General features: G+C 51.9%; 2 protein-coding genes across 2 annotated transcripts; both read right to left on the bottom strand.

Moving 5' to 3' along the window:
• Positions 1–3,580: 3,580 nt before the first annotated feature.
• LOC106029411 (feather keratin 1-like) lies at positions 3,581–4,148 on the bottom strand. Its single transcript, XM_013170693.3, has one exon. It carries the CDS (start codon positions 4,093–4,095, stop codon positions 3,775–3,777), a length of 321 nt encoding a protein of 106 aa, XP_013026147.3. The 5' UTR covers positions 4,096–4,148; the 3' UTR covers positions 3,581–3,774.
• Positions 4,149–10,158: 6,010 nt separating this feature from the next.
• On the bottom strand, positions 10,159–11,048 carry LOC125181709 (feather keratin 1-like). Its single transcript, XM_048056632.2, has 2 exons — positions 10,913–11,048; positions 10,159–10,721 (listed from the first exon to the last, which is right to left on the bottom strand). Exons 1-2 carry the CDS (start codon positions 11,031–11,033, stop codon positions 10,381–10,383), a joined length of 462 nt encoding a protein of 153 aa, XP_047912589.2. The 5' UTR covers positions 11,034–11,048; the 3' UTR covers positions 10,159–10,380.
• Positions 11,049–15,205: the final 4,157 nt, after the last annotated feature.

Here is a 15,205-nt window from a genome sequence, read left to right as displayed (position 1 = left end):
GTTCTCTCTGCTGCTGACAAGCCAAACGCCACCAGGGTTTGACTCCCTCTCCGCTGCTCCTGTCACAAGGCAGGAAGCCCTCTGTGCTCTGGTGTGACGGTTTTACTCAGGTGGGCAGTCGAGTTCCACCACGGATGCTCTTTCACTCCTCCCTCCTCAAAGAGGAAGGGGGAGAAAATATGACACAAAAAGCTTGAGGTTTGAGATCAGAATGATTTAATTAAAGGGAAAGGGAATGGGGAAAAAAAATAAAAGAATAAGGCAGCGCAGAAGTACAGAAAGGGAAAAAAAAAGTTATTCTCTATTTCCCATGAACAAGTGATGTTCGGCCACATCCTGGGAAGCAGGGCCTCAAAATGAGTAATGGTGTTCTGGAGGACAGACCCCTCCCCCACGAGAGCCCCATTTTTTATTGCTGAGTGTGACATCATGTGTTATGGAATATCCCTTTGGTTGGTTTAGGTCAGCTGCCCTGGCGATGTCCCGTCCCCACCACTAGCCCACCTCCAGCCTGCTGGCTGTTGGGGGCTTGGAGGGAGTCCTGATGCCGTGCCAGTACTGTGCAGCAATAGACACAACACTGGAGTGATAGCAGTGCTGTTCCAGCTACGAGTGCAGAGCACAGCACTGTGTAGGCAGCGAAAGGTGACTCCATCCCAGACAGACCCAGCACAGTGTCAAGGGGTCAAGGGGTATTTCTGTGTGTGGTGTTCAATGTTGAGACAGATGATGTGGACCTTTCAGAAGGGAGCTGGAGGTGTGCGTGCTGCTTGTAGCTGTGGACATGAGGCCCCAGTGGTCATAGTTGCATTCTGAGGAGTGGGGGGATGGCAAGTGCAGCCCCTGATCTGCTGAGGTGAGTGTTTTGTAAGCTGTCCGACTGGAGCTTGTGGATGAGGATGATGGGGAGGCTGTGTAGCTGGTCATGCAGGAGTCCTTGGGACCTGAAGGGCTGCACCTGCAAATGCTGAGTGTCCCGGCTGATATTTGCAATAGCAGTTTCAGTTATCTTTGAAAGGTCATGGTGACTGGGAGAGGTTCCTGTAAACTGGAAGAGACTCATCCCACCCTTATGTTCAAGAAGATGAAGGAGGAATGTCTGGGAAACTGCAGCCTGGTCAGCCTGACATCAGTTTTTTGAGAAAAATCTCAATAATTTTCTTCAGACAGGGTCTTCTGTGAAGCTATTTTATTTGTTATTGCAATGGTGGGCATCCTGCAAGCAGGAGTACACAGGAAAAGTATATCATAACCTTATATTCCCTATTACCCAATACTTGGTTTCTCCCATTTCCTCACTGGCTGCGTACTACAGGTTCACAAGCTACTCAGTGCCTTTCTATACCATATAAGTCCAATTATATTTGACCAAGCGTTAATTTCTCCATTCCCTTTTTTTTTCCCCTTCTTCTCTCGTGACTGGAGGGATCACGATTTTTTGTTTTTACTGATTTTACACTGCTTGTCCTGTTTTTGTTAGCTATCCTGCTTATTTTGGGACAGTGGGACCTTCCCCTTATGTTCTTACCATACTCCCCACTGTAATGCTACTCTCATGCCTGCACAATCACTTTTGAATATGCAACGTTAGTGGAATTTTACCCTGTAAAAACACCTTCTATTGCAAAAACACAACCTTGTTTCTCAACGTGTCTGGGAAGGTTCTGAAGGAAATCCTCCCAAAATGTATTCTCAAGCACAGAAAAGTGATGGAGAATAGTCAGCATGGATTTATAAAGAGCAAATCCTGTGTGTGCCTCCGCAGCCTCTTCTACATAGAAGTGATTGATGTCCTACATATATGACTCTGTGATAGTGTTTGTTGTGAAGGTGTAGGATCATGTTCCAGAAGAAAGCAGGTCAAGGGTGTGCTCACATGGGGAGATTGTTTCAGAGGGCACACGCAGAAGAGCCTTAGCGTGCCCAAGGCTTTGGTTAGGCACATGTAGGTCTTGGGTGATGTGCTGGAAGCCCAGGTGGTGCCCAATTCTGGTGGTGTTGGTTGCATCCTTGCCAGGTGTGGTGGTTTTACCTAGCTGGGCAGCTGAGCTCCGCCACAACCGCTGTCTCACTCCCCCTCCTCAAAGGGAAATGGGGGGGAAATACAATGTAAAGGGCTCAAGGGTTGACATAAGGACTGGGAGATCACTCAACAGTGTTAGTCATGGGCAAAACAGGCTCAGCATAGGGAGATTAATAAAATGTATTACCTATTACTAACAAGCTAGAGCAGTGAGAAAGAAACAAAACACAAACAAACTAAAGATATGTACCTCCATCCACCCTATTTGACCTCCGCCCCTCGAGTGACATAGGGGAACGGGCAATGTGGGCTGCATTCAGTCCTTGTTGATTCATATCCACCACTCCTTCATGGTCCCTCTCTGCACCTGCTCCACATGGGATCCCTCCCATGGGATGCCGTCCTTCCCAAACTGAGCCTGTGTGGGCTTCCCACAGGCAGCAGATCTTCAAGAACCGCTCCCATATGGCTCCGTACCAAGGGGTCCATATATCAGGAGCAAACTGCTCCAACACGGGTCCTCCAAAGAGGCAGCTCCCCCCAGATCCCTTCTCCTGTTTGGGTTCCTCTCCACAACATGCAGCTCTGTCCTGGGGCCCTATTCCTGCAGGGGCTCTCCATGGGCCTCTTCCTCCTTTCCACTGCATTTGTACAGGGTGAAGTGGGAATCGTCATAGAATCGTAGAATGGCTCACCTTGGAAGGGACCTTAAGGATCATCTAACTCCAGCCCCCTGCCATAAGCAAGGATGTTACCCACCAGATCAGGCTGACCAAGATCCTATCCAGGCTGGCCTTGAACGCCTCCACGGATGGTGCATCCACAGCTTGTCTTGGCAACCTTTTCCAATGCCTCACCACCCTCACAGTGAAGAATTTCCTTTTCATGTCTAGTCTAAATCTATCCTCTTTTAGTTGAAGACCATTCCCCCTTGTCCTAACATTGTCTACACGAGTAAAGAATCCTTCTCCATCCTTTTTAGAAGACCCCTTTAAGTACTGAAAGGTCTCAAGGAAGTCTCCCCGGAGCCTTCTCTTCTCCAGGAAGACCATCCCGAGCTCTCTGAGCCTTTCTTCATAGGAGAGGTGATCCAACCTCTGATCATATTTGGAGCCTTCCGCTGGACTTGCTCTAACAGGTACACACCATCTTGTGCTGGGGGCCCTAAACCTGGAGGCACTACTCCAGGTGGGGCCTCACAAGGGCAGAGTAGAGGGGGACAATAACGTCCCTCGACCTGCTGGTCACACCTCTGTTGATGCAGCCCAGGATGCAGTTGGCCTTCTGGGCTGCAGGCGTGCACTGCTAGGTCCTGTCGAGCCTGTGGTCACCAGAACAACCCAAGTCCTACTCTGCAGGGCTGCTCTCAATGAGTTCTTCTCCCAGTCTGTCCTCCTGACTGGGATTGCATCGACCCAGGTGCAACACCTTGAAATTGGACTTGTTGAACCTCATGCAGTTCACATGGGCCTGCTTCTGCAGACTGTCCAGGTCCCTTTGGCTGAAGAGTGTTGAGTGAAGAAAGGAGGAGTGTCAGGCTGGCATGCATTAGAACTTTATTGAGGAAGACTCATGAAAAGGAAGGAGCACAAAGAGAAGGGCCGTGGTCAGAGGTGCAAGCAGAGTGACCATCAGCAGCTATGCATTCTGTGTGGAAGATATTCCCAGAGCACGGAGATGAGAGCATCCTCAGTCCATGAAGTGGCTTGCAGGGCATTGTTAGCTGCTGTCAGGGGCATTGTTGTGGGTCCTTAGCAGGGGTAGCAGGCTCTTCTGCCAGAGAAGCAGCCCAGGCCTCCAAGGCCAAAGCCTCCAAGGCCAAAGCCTCCAAAGCCTCCAGAGGAGATGGGCACTCCCTGGGAGCTGAGGTTGCTGCCCACGGCAGCTGATGCGGAGGATCCAACGGCGGTGTTCTGGGGGAAGGAGCTGAGGATGGGTCCTGGCAGGGTGACCACCACGGTGGAAGGCTGGATGGCGACGTGGGAGTCCTCGCACTGCCTGACACAGGGCTCGTTGCAGCTGTTAGCCAGCGGGGTGGGTCCGCAGGGGCGGCAGATGTCGTAGCAGGACATGTCTGTGGTGCGGAGGGTCCCTGGAAGAGAGGGTGTTGGGAAGGTGGAGGGTGTTGGGGGCATGAGGAGCGGTGCTGGGGGAGGCCAAGGGAGTGGGGAGGCCTAGAGTGGGGCTTTGGATAGCATGGCAGTGGGGAGGCGGAAGACTCGGGGCAGAGGACGTGTGGAGGGGTAGGCCCGGAGGGGCAGGCGAAGGAGGGGAGTGGGGTTCAGGCTTACCTTGTGGACGCAGGGGAGAAGGCGTTGGAAGTGTGTGAGGGTGTGAGGCCGAGGACTGGCTTTTATGCTGGTGCTTGAGTGCCCACGGGGCGAGAGAGCTTTTGCGCATGACAGCATTTGGCGTGAGCTGCTCTTGCATGCCAAAGCCTGGCAAGTAATGAGGTGGGGTGATTTGTCCTTCCCACAACACACCCTGTTCATTTCCTCCTGTTGAGGATGTGTCTATTTGGCCTTGGCAGTAGCTGTTAAGTTAGAGTGGTTCTTTGGGTGGAGTTGCATGGAGAGGGCATGTGAGGGCAGTCGGCAGATGCAGCCAAAGCACGGGAGAGGTGGGGTGTCATGAAGTTAGGTCACGGTGTGTCACTCATGCGATGCGGTTTTTGGCTGCATTGTTGTGAGGAGGGGGTCCTATTTGCTGGCATTGCCATAGTGCTGGCTGGTCAGGGCTTACCAGGTTTGCTGGGCGTGAGGTGCTGGTATTATTATTTATCACAAGGTTACCCCTCTCATTTACCATGTGTAGCCACCAGTAAGTGTAATCTCTTAGGAGTTCAGCAAAGCTTTTGATAAAAGTTCTTACAATGCCAAGAGAGTGGGGAGGCCTGGGGTCCTGAGGAGCATGGCGGTGGGGAGGCGGAAGGGCTGCTGAGGCTGAGGGCAGAGGGCGTGTGGAAAGATGAAGGAGGGGAGTGGTGTTCAGGCTCACCTTGTTGGGCGCAGGGGAGAAGGCGTCGGGAGGAATGTGTGAGGGTGCGAGGCACAAGGCCAGCTTTTATGCTGGACCTTGAGTGTCCGCGGGACGAGAGAGCCTTTGCGCATGACAGCATTTGGCGTGAGCTGCTCTTACATGCCAAAGCCTCACAGGTAATGAGGTGGGGCGTGTTGTCCTTCCCACAACGCACCCTTTTCATTTTCCCTGTTGAGATGTGTCTATTTGGCCTTGGCGGCAGCTTTTAAGTGAGAGTGGCTCTTTGGATGGATTTGCATGGAGAGTGCATTTGAGGGCAGTCGGTAGATGCGGCCAAAGCATGGGAGAGGTGGGGTGTCATGAAGTGAGGTCATGGTGTGTCACTCGTGCGATGTGGTTTGCAGCTACATTGTCGTGAGGAGTGGGCCCTATTTGCTGGCATCGCCATAATGCAGGCTGGTGTGGGCTTCCCAGATGTGCTGGGCGTGAGGTGCTGGTATTATTATTTATCACAAGGTTACCCCTCTCGTTTACCATGTGTAGCCACCAGTAAGTGTAATCTCTTAGGAGTTCAGCAAAGCTTTTGATAAAATTTCTTACAATGTCCTTCTGAACAAAATGTCCAGCATATAGCTAGACTTATATCTAATGTGATGGTTGAGCAGTTGGCTGATTGGTCAGACTCAAAGTGTATTGTAAGTGTGGTTAACTGTGCCCGGCAGGGAGTCACTATGGGGGTTCCCGAGGGCTCCATTTTGGGTAGAGAAGCCTTGCACATACATGTTATTGAATTAGAGGGCTGGACTATGACCAACAGCATGAAATTTAACAAGAGCAACTTGCAAATTCCCCATCTGAGTCAGGGCAATCCTGGATCTGGGTTACATCAAGCACAGCATTGCTTGCTGGTCAAAGGAAGTGATTGTCCCACTCTACTCTGCACTGGTGCAGCCTCCCCTCAAGTGCTGTGTACAGAATCAGTCAGCGCAATCTAACGACATAAAACTCTTAGAGATTGTCAAAAGGAGCACTACAGAGATGGTGAAGGGCTTAGAGGGCAAAATGTACGAGGAATGGCTGCAGTCCCTTGGTTTGTTCATTCCAGAGAAGAGGAGGCTTCACCGGAGCCTACAGCTTCCTCACAAGGGAGCGGAGGGACAGGCGCTGATCTCTTCTCTCTGGTGAGCAGCAGTAGGACCCGAGGGAACAGCCTGAAGCTGTGTCAGGGGAGGTTCAGCTTGGATATTAGGGAAAGGCTCTTTCCCGAGAGGGTGGTTGGGCATGGGAACAGGCTCCCCAGGGAAGCCATCACAGCACCAAACCTGCTGGAGCACAAGACAACACTCTAAGAAATGTGGTTTGATTTTTGGGTGGTCCTGTGTGGAGCCACGAGTTGGACGCGATGATCCTCGTGGGTCCCTCACAACTTGGTCTATTCTGTGATTCCATGATTCCATCGCATTTGCTGCCTCCCTGCCTTTTTAACAACTCACTAAGCCAGTCTTTAGCCTTGTCTTTCCCGTTGGGTGTGCTGTATCGCTGGCTTGGTGGCCATCTTGCACTTAGAGGCTGTAGCTGGGAGCAAGTAGGCTCCCTGTCTTGTCCCTGGCGCTTCAGTCCCAAGAGGCAGAGGAGGGGTGTTTGCCAAGCAGGATGTAGGTCCTGCTTAACAAATTTGATTTTGTTTTATGACAAAATCACCCATCTAGTCGATCAAGGGAAACCAGCTGATGTGATCTTTTTGGACGTCAGCAAACCTTTTGACAGTTTCCCACAGGATCGTACTGGAGAAAATACCCAGCATACAGCTAAACAAAAACATCATCCAATGGGTGACCAGTTGACTGATGGAGGGCTCAAAGGGTTGTGTTAAATAAGGCCACATCTGGCTGGCGGATGGTCACTAGGTGTGGAGCTCCCAGGGAGCCCCAAGGCTCCATTTTAGGGCTAGTCCTCTTCAATGTTTCTATAAACCAATTGGATGTAGGACTAGAAGGTGTTTTGAGCAAATTTGCTGACGACAACAAACTTGGAGGAGATGTGGATTCTGTTGAGGGTGGAAAGGCCATGCAGAGATATCTGGACAGATTGGAGAGCTGGGCAATCACCAACCGCATGAAGTTTAACAAGATCAAGTGTCGGGTCCTGCACTTGGGAAAGGCCAAACCTGGCTACACGTACAGACTGGGCGATGAGACGCTGGACAGCAGCCCCGCAGAGAGGGATCTGGGGGTTTTGGTTGATAGCAAGTTGAATATGAGCCAGCAGTGTGCCATGGCAGCCAGGAGGGTGAATCGTACCCTGGGGTGCATCAAGCATGGCATCGCTAGTCGGTCGAGGCAGGTGATTGTCTTGCTCTACTCTGTGCTGGTGCGGCCTCACCTTCAGTACTGTCTGCTGTTCTGGGCACCACAGTACAAAAAGGACGTGAAACTGTTGGAGAGTGTCCAGAGGAGGGCAACTAAGATGGTGAAGGGCCTAGAGGGGAAGATGTATGAGGAGCGGCTGAGGTCACTTGTCCTGTTCAGCCTGGAAAAGAGGAGGCTGAGGGGAGAGCTCATCGCAGGCTACAGCTTCCTCATGAGGGGGAGTGGAGGAGCAGGTGCTGATCTATTCTCTTTAGTTACCAGTGATAAGACCCGTGGGAATGGTGTCAAGCTGAGGCAGGGGAGGTTCAGGATGGATATCAGGAAGAGGTTCTTCACTGAGAGGGTGGTTGCACACTAGAACAGGCTCCCCAGGGAAGTAGTCACGGCACCAAGCCTGTCGGAGTTTAAGAAGCATTTGGACTGAACACTTAGTAACATGGTCTAAAATTCTGGGTAGATCTGTGTGGTGCCAGGACTTGGACTCCATGATCCTTATCACTTCCAACTCGGGATATTCTATGATTCTATGATTCCATGTTGTATTCGTGGGCCTGTGTCAGGGCTGACAAGACTAAGTGTGTTGGGAGTCCTGCCATGATTCCCGAAGGGTTGCGTTGGCAGCTCCATAGCACTCCCTTTTCTTGGGCCAGCATGTTGACAGCCGGGGCTTTGGCTTCCCGCAGTTTGGTGGAAGTCCCTTAGGCTGTCTGGTGAGGCCTGGGAGAAGCTGTGAGATTCGTGAGAGGCAGAGGACAGACACGTTGGACTGTCCAGAAGGTCTGGCCCCAAGGTGCTGGGGTGTTCTTTCAGGTGAGTATCAAGGCGGAATCCTATTTTTGTGCGTGGTGTTTGATGTTGAGACAGACAATACGGACCTTGGAAGATGAAGGAGGAATGTCTGGGAAACGGCAGCCTGGTCAGCCTGAGTTCAGTGTCTGGGAAGGTTCTGAAGGAAATCCTCCCAGAATGTATTGCCAAGCACAGAAAAGTGATGGAGAGTAGTCAGCACGGATTTATAAAGAGCAAATCAGGCGTGAACCTCCACAGTGTCTTTTACATTGAGGTGACTGACATACGTGTATGTCTCTGACGTCCTACATATATGACTCTGTGATAGTGTTTGTTGTGAAGGTGTAGGATCATGTTGCAGAAGAAAGCAGGTCAAGGGTGTGCTCACATGAGGAGATTGTTTCAGAGGGCACACGCAGAAGAGCTTTAGCATGCCCAAGGGTTTAGCTGGGCACATGTAGGTCTTGGGTGATGTGCTGGAAGCTCAGGTGGTGCCCACTTGTGGTGATGTTGGTGACATCCTTGCCAAGTGTGGTGGTTTTACCTAGCTGGGCAGCTGAGCTCTGTCACAACCGCTGTCTCACTCCCCCTCCTCAAAGGGAAAGGGGGAGAAAAGACAATGAAAAGGGCTCTAGAATTGAGATAAGGACTGGGAGATCACTCAACGGTGTTAGTCATGGGCAAAACAGGCTCAGCATAGGGAGATTAATAAAATGTATTACCTATTACTAACAAGCTAGAACAGTGAGAAAGAAACAAAAAACAAACTAAAGACACCTACCCCCATCCACCCCATTCCACCTCCTCCCCCCATGTGGCATACGGGAAGGGGCAATGTGGGCTGTGGTCAGTCCCTGTCTCTTCGTATCCGCCACTCCTTCATGGTCCCTCTCTGCCCCTGCTCCCCGTGGGGTCCCTCCCATGGGATGCCATCTTTCCCGAACTGAGTCAGCGGGGGCTTCCCACAGGAAGCAGATCTTCAAGAACCGCTCTCATATGGCTCCGTACCAAGGGGTCCATATATCAGGAGCAAACTGCTCCAGCACGGGTCCTCCAAAGAGGCAGCTCCCCCCCTCCTGAGTGGACTCCTCTCCATGGGCTGCAGCTCCAGCCTGGGGCCTGCTCCTGTGGCAGCTCTCCATGGGCCGCAGCCTCCTCCAGGCCACATCCACCTGCTCCATGGGGGCTCCTCCACAGGCTGCAGCATGGAGATCTGCTCCATGTGGGACCTATGGGCTGCAGGGGGACAGCCTGCTCTGCCAGGGGCCTCTCCACAGGCTGCAGTAGAACTGCTGCTGCATGCCTGGAACACCTCCTGTCCCCCTCTGCACTCACCTTGGGGTCTGCACAGCTGGTTCTCACTCTTCGCTCTCCCTGCTGTTGTTGTGCAGCAGGATTTTTTTCTCCTTTTTGTAAAAATGGTCTCAAAGACATGCAAACAACGTTGCTTACTGGCTCAATACTGGGCAGTGGCAGGTCCCTTTGTAGATTGCTGAAACAGGCCCTTATCAAAAATGGGGTAACTGCTGGATTCTTCTCACAGAGGCCATCCCTGCAGCCCCTACTACCAAAACCTTGCCACGTAAACCGAGAACACTAGGGGAGGTCTTGTGGCACATATTGACCTGCCCTACCTATATCTTGAGCCATGCACTTGTGGGGCCTCAAGAGGGCAGAGTAGAGGGGGACGATCAACTCCCTCATTATGCTGGCCACTTCTCTGTTGATGCAGCCCAGGATGCAGGTGGCTTTCTGGGCTGCAGGCGTGCACTGCTGGGTCCTGTCGAGCCTCTGGTCCACCAGAACAACCCAAGTCCTTCCCTGCAGGGCTGCTCTCAATGAGTTCTTCTCCCAGTCTGTACTCCTGACTGGGATTGCATCGACCCAGGTGCAACACCTTGAACTTGGACTTGTTGAAGCTCATGTGGTTCACATGAGCCCGCTTCTGCAGCCTGTCCAGGTCCCTTTGGCTGAAGAGCGTTGAGTGAAGAAAGGAGGAGTGTCAGGCTGGCATGCATTAGAACTTTATTGAGGAAGACTCATGAAAAGGAAGGAGCACAAACAGAAGGGCCGTGGTCAGAGGTGCAAGCAGAGTGACCATCAGCAGCTATGCATTTTGTGTGGGAGCTATTCCCAGAGCACGGAGACGAGAGCATCCTCAGTCCATGAAGTGGCTTGCAGGGCATTGTTAGCTGCTGTCAGGGGCATTGTTGTGGGTCCTTAGCAGGGGTAGCAGGCTCTTCTGCCAGAGAAGCAGCCCAGGCCTCCGAAGCCAAAGCCTCCAAGGCCAAAGCCTCCAAAGCCACCGGAGGAGACGGGCACTCCCTGGGAGCTGAGGTTGCTGCCCACAGCAGCTGATGCGGAGGATCCAACGGCGGTGTTCTGGGGGAAGGAGCTGAGGATGGGTCCTGGCAGGGTGACCACCACGGTGGAAGGCTGGATGGCGACGTGGGAGTCCTCGCACTGCCTGACACAGGGCTCGTTGCAGCTGTTAGCCAGAGGGGTGGGTCCGCAGGGGCGGCAGATGTCGTAGCAGGACATGTCTGTGGTGTGGAGGGTCCCTGGAAGAGAGGGTGTTGGGAAGGTGGAGGGTGTTGGGGACGTGAGGAGCGGTGCTGGGGGAGGCCAAGGGAGTGGGAAAGCCTATGGTGGGGCTGTGGGGAACATGGCGGTGGGGAGGCAGAAAGGCTGCTGAGGCTGGGGACAGAGGGAGTGTGGAGAGATGAAGGAGGGGAGTGGGGTTCAGGCTTACCTTGTTGGGTGCAGGGGAAAAGGCGTCGGGAGGAGTGTGTGAGTGTGAGAGGCGCAGGGCTGGCTTTTATGCTGGTCCGTGAGTGCCCACGGGGCGAGAGAGCCTTTGCGCATGACCGCATTTGGTGTGAGCTGTTCTTACATGCCAAAGCCGATCATGTAATGAGGTGGGGTGCATTGTCGTTCCCACAACTCGACCTTTTCATTTTCTACTCTTGAGTATGTGTTTGTTTGGTTTGGTGGCACATTTCAAGTGAGAATAATAAAACCAAAGAATAGTTCTTGAAGGTGTGCAAAAGGGCGGGTAGAAGATCCATCCAAGGCATGGGAGAGGTGCGTTGTCATCAGTGAGGTCATGGGTTGGCACTCATGAGGTGTTTTCTGTGGCTTTGTTTTGAGAAGGGGGGCCCATTTGCTGGTATCCCCAGCAGACTGTTCTGGGCTTCCCAGGTATCTGGGCATGATGCGCTACCACTTGCATCACATTCACTCCCTCCGTGCCTTCAACCCAACTCAGCAAGCCTGCGTTTAGCCCTTGTCTTTCCCATCGTGTGTCCTGCTTTGGCAGGTTATGTGAAAAAAAAAAAAAAAGTGGTGTTTTTGCCATTGAGTGTGTTTTTGCAGTAGAAAATTCCACAAACCTTGCATATTGAAAAGTGATTGCGCAAGCATGACAGTGGCATGGGAGTGGGGAGTATGTTAACCAGATAAGGGAAGGTGCCACTGTCCCCAGATAAGGAGCACAGCTTACAAAAAGAGGAGGAGAAGTGCGAAATCCGTATAAACAAATAATCAGGTCCCTCTTGTCGTGAGACGAGAAGGAAAAAGAGAAGGAAAAAGAGAAGTTAGTAGCTGGTCAAATAAAATTGTACATATATGGTATAATAATAAGCGTCAAGTAGTTTGTGAACCTGTATTACTCAGTCGATGAGGAACCAGGGAGGAATCAAGCGTTGGGTAATTGGTAATATAAGGTTATGATATACTTTTGCTGTGCACTCCTGCTTGCAGGACACCTGCCATTGCAATTATGAATAAAATTGCTTCACAGAATCATAGAATCATTAAGGTTGGAAAAGACCTTCAAGATCATCTGGTCTAACCGTCTCCCTACTACCAATGTCACCCACTACACCATGTCCCTAAGTACCAGGTCCAACCTTTCCTTGAACACCCCCAGGGACGGTGACTTCAGCACTTCCCTGGGCAACCTGTTCCAATGCCTGAGTGCTCTTTCTGAGAAGAAATGTCTCTTAATTTCCAACCTAAGCCTCCCCTGGTGCAACTCAAAGCCATTCTCTCTAGTCCTATCACTAGTTATCTGCGAGAAGAGGCTGACCCCCAGCTACCCACCACTTCTTCTCAGGTAGTTGTAGAGAGCAGTAACGTCTCCCTTGAGCCTCCTCTTCTCCAGACTAAACAACCCCAGTTCCCTCAAGTGCTCCTCACAGGATTTGTGTTCCAGGCCCTTCACCAGCTTCGTCACCCTTCTCTAGACACGTTCCAGGGCCTCAATGTCCTTCTTGTACTGAGGGGCCCAAAGCTGAACACAGTACTTGAGGTGCAGTCTCACCAGAGCTGAGTACAGGGGAACGATCACCTCCCTGGTCCTGCTGGCTGCACTATTCCTCATACAGGCCAGGATGCTGTTGGCCTTCTTGGCCACCTGGGCACACTGCCGGCTCATGTTCAGGCGAGCATCAACTAGCACCCCCAGATCCTTTTCATCTGCACAGCTTTCCAGCCAGCCTTCCCCAAGCCTGTAGTGCTGCATGGGGTTGTTGTGGCCAAAGTGCAGGAACCGGCACTTAGCCATGTTGAACCTCATCCCATTGGCCTTTGCCCATGGACCCATCCTATCCAGGTCCCTCTGCAGGGCCTTCCTACCCTCTGGCAGATCAGCATTTCCCCCCAGCTTGGTGTCATTTGCAAACTTACTGAGGGTGCACTCAATTCCCTCATCCAAATCATCAAAAAAGATATTAAAGAGGATGGGCCCCAACACCAACCCCTGGGGAATACCACTGGTGACCGGTCGCCAGCTGGATTTCACTCTGTTCACCACCACTCTCTGGGTCTGGCCGTCCAGCCAGTTTTTAACCCAGCAAAGAGTGTACCTGTCCAAGCCATGGGCTGCCAGCTTCTCCAGGAGAATACTATGGGAGACTGTGTCAAAGGCCTTGCTGAAGTCGAGGTAGACTCTCTACAGCCCTTGCCTTTCCCACTGGGTGTGCAGTGTCAGTGGCCTAGTGCCCTTCTTGCTTGTAAGGTTGTAGCTACAAGAAAGGACGTTTCATGCTGCCTGGGTTGCAGTCTTGAGTATGTTGAGGCCATGTGGGTTTTCTGGACTCCATATGAAGGCTGGACAGTATTTTTTATAGCTCTCATAGACTGAGTGGGTAATACGCAGTTAGTGAGACTGTGGCCCTAGGAAGTCATGGGGACATTGGGTCTGGGACCCTGCAGTATGGGGGGACCATGACAGAACCCTACATTTGTGGTCTATCTACTTTATTTTCATGAGTACTTTTTAATCAGCGTTTTTCCAGCCCCACCTGCTCCTCCCTCCCCCCTTATTTATTTATTTATTTATAACCCCTGTTTGGGGATTCCTTGCCATTTTGTTCTCAGGGTTTTGTTTTATTGACTGTTTCTTTTTCCCTCTCTTTTTGGTTGTTTTTGTAAGCCCTTTGGTTGATCTGAACAATTTGTTTCAACGGGCCTTTCTAACAGGATGGTTGGTTGTCTTTTCTGCTGCAGCTGGGGCCTGTCAGCTGCCTCCTGACTGGAAGGTGCTGGTTGTTAACTGCCTCATGATTGGCTGAGGAGTCCCTGCGGGCTGCAAGTACCTGGCTGTGCTGAGGGTAGGCTGCGACTGCTGGAGCAGAGGTGGGCGATGACAGGAGGTAGCGGGGCCTAGAGCCCAACACATGCCATGCAGGGTTGCCATGGCACTGCTGTTGCAGGACTTGGTGCTGCAGTGGCCATGGCCTCGCCGGCAGGACACTCAGGACATGAGGGCTAGCTGCTTGAGCTGAGCTTGAATGTTGAAGAGAGCCTGTCCTGGCTCGGCTGTGTGGTAGTAGCTGCTGGCATGCTTTGGAGAGAGATGGGATGTTTGTGACACAGTGTGGTAAGAGCTCTTTGTCCACCCGCTTACAAACATCCAGGGATGTCAAAGGCAATGAGAACGGGTTCTCGAAGTGTAAAGCAGTAAAAGCAAGAGTAGGGAAGGCACTGAATGAGGTGGAGGTGGATGACAGAGGACATGGAAAAGGTGGAGGTAGTGAATGTCTTCTTCACTTGAGTCTCCACTAGCAAGAGCAGCCTTCAGGAATCCAATGTCCCAGAGACCAGCATGAAATTCAGGAGCAAGGAAGAGGTCCCCTAGTCAAGCAGCCATACACAAGTCTAAGGGCTACAATGGGATGCACCCAGGAGTACTGAAGGAACTGGCTGATGACATTGCAACGCCACTCTCAGTAATGTGCAAATGGTCATGGGGAGTGAAGGAGATGCCTGAGGACTGGAGGAAAGCAAATGTCACTCCTCCTTGAAGAAAGGCAAGAAGGAGGACCCGAGGAACTGGAAACCAGTCAGCCTAACCTTGATCCCTGGGAAGGTGATTCATTTCCAGGCACACAGAGGACAAGAACGTCATCAGGAGTATGGATTCCCAAAGGGGAAGTCACACTTGACTGGCCTGATAACCCTCTGGGCTGAAATGACTGGCTTGGTAAAAGACAGGAAAGCAGTGGATGTTGTCTGTCTGCCTGACTTCAGTCAGGCTTTTGACACTGTCTCCCATCAGATTTTTATAGAGAAGCTGTTGAAGTATGGGCTCGATGATCAAGCAGTGAGGTGGATCAAAAACAGGGTGAGCAGCCAGGCCTAAGGTCGAGAGTCAGAGATTGATCCCAGAGGAGAATGCTGGGTCCAGTCCTGGTAAACATCTTCATTTATGGTGCAGGTGATGCAGCAGAGCATAGCCTCTACGTGGTTCCTGCTGACAGAACACCAAGGAATGGCTGATCTGCCACAGCATTGTCTTGGCATCCTGAAGGACCTTGACAGGCTGGAGAAGCAGGCTGATGGGAACCTCTTGGAGTTCAAACAGGGAAAGTGCCAAGCCCTGCAGCTCGGGAGGAACAGCCCCAGGCACCAGGACATGCTGGGGGCTGCCCATCTGGAAAGCAGCTTAGCAGAAAATGACCTGGGTGTCCTGGTGGACACCAGGTTGAACACGGGGCAGCAATGTGCCCTTGCAGGTAGGAGGGTTAATGGTGTCTTGCAT

This window comes from Anser cygnoides, chromosome 2, assembly GCF_040182565.1.
Source record: "Anser cygnoides isolate HZ-2024a breed goose chromosome 2, Taihu_goose_T2T_genome, whole genome shotgun sequence".
NCBI classification, from domain to species: Eukaryota; Metazoa; Chordata; class Aves; order Anseriformes; family Anatidae; genus Anser; species Anser cygnoides.
The sequence above is the reverse complement of the archived record's forward strand: the minus strand, read 5'-3'. Positions and strand labels throughout refer to the sequence as shown.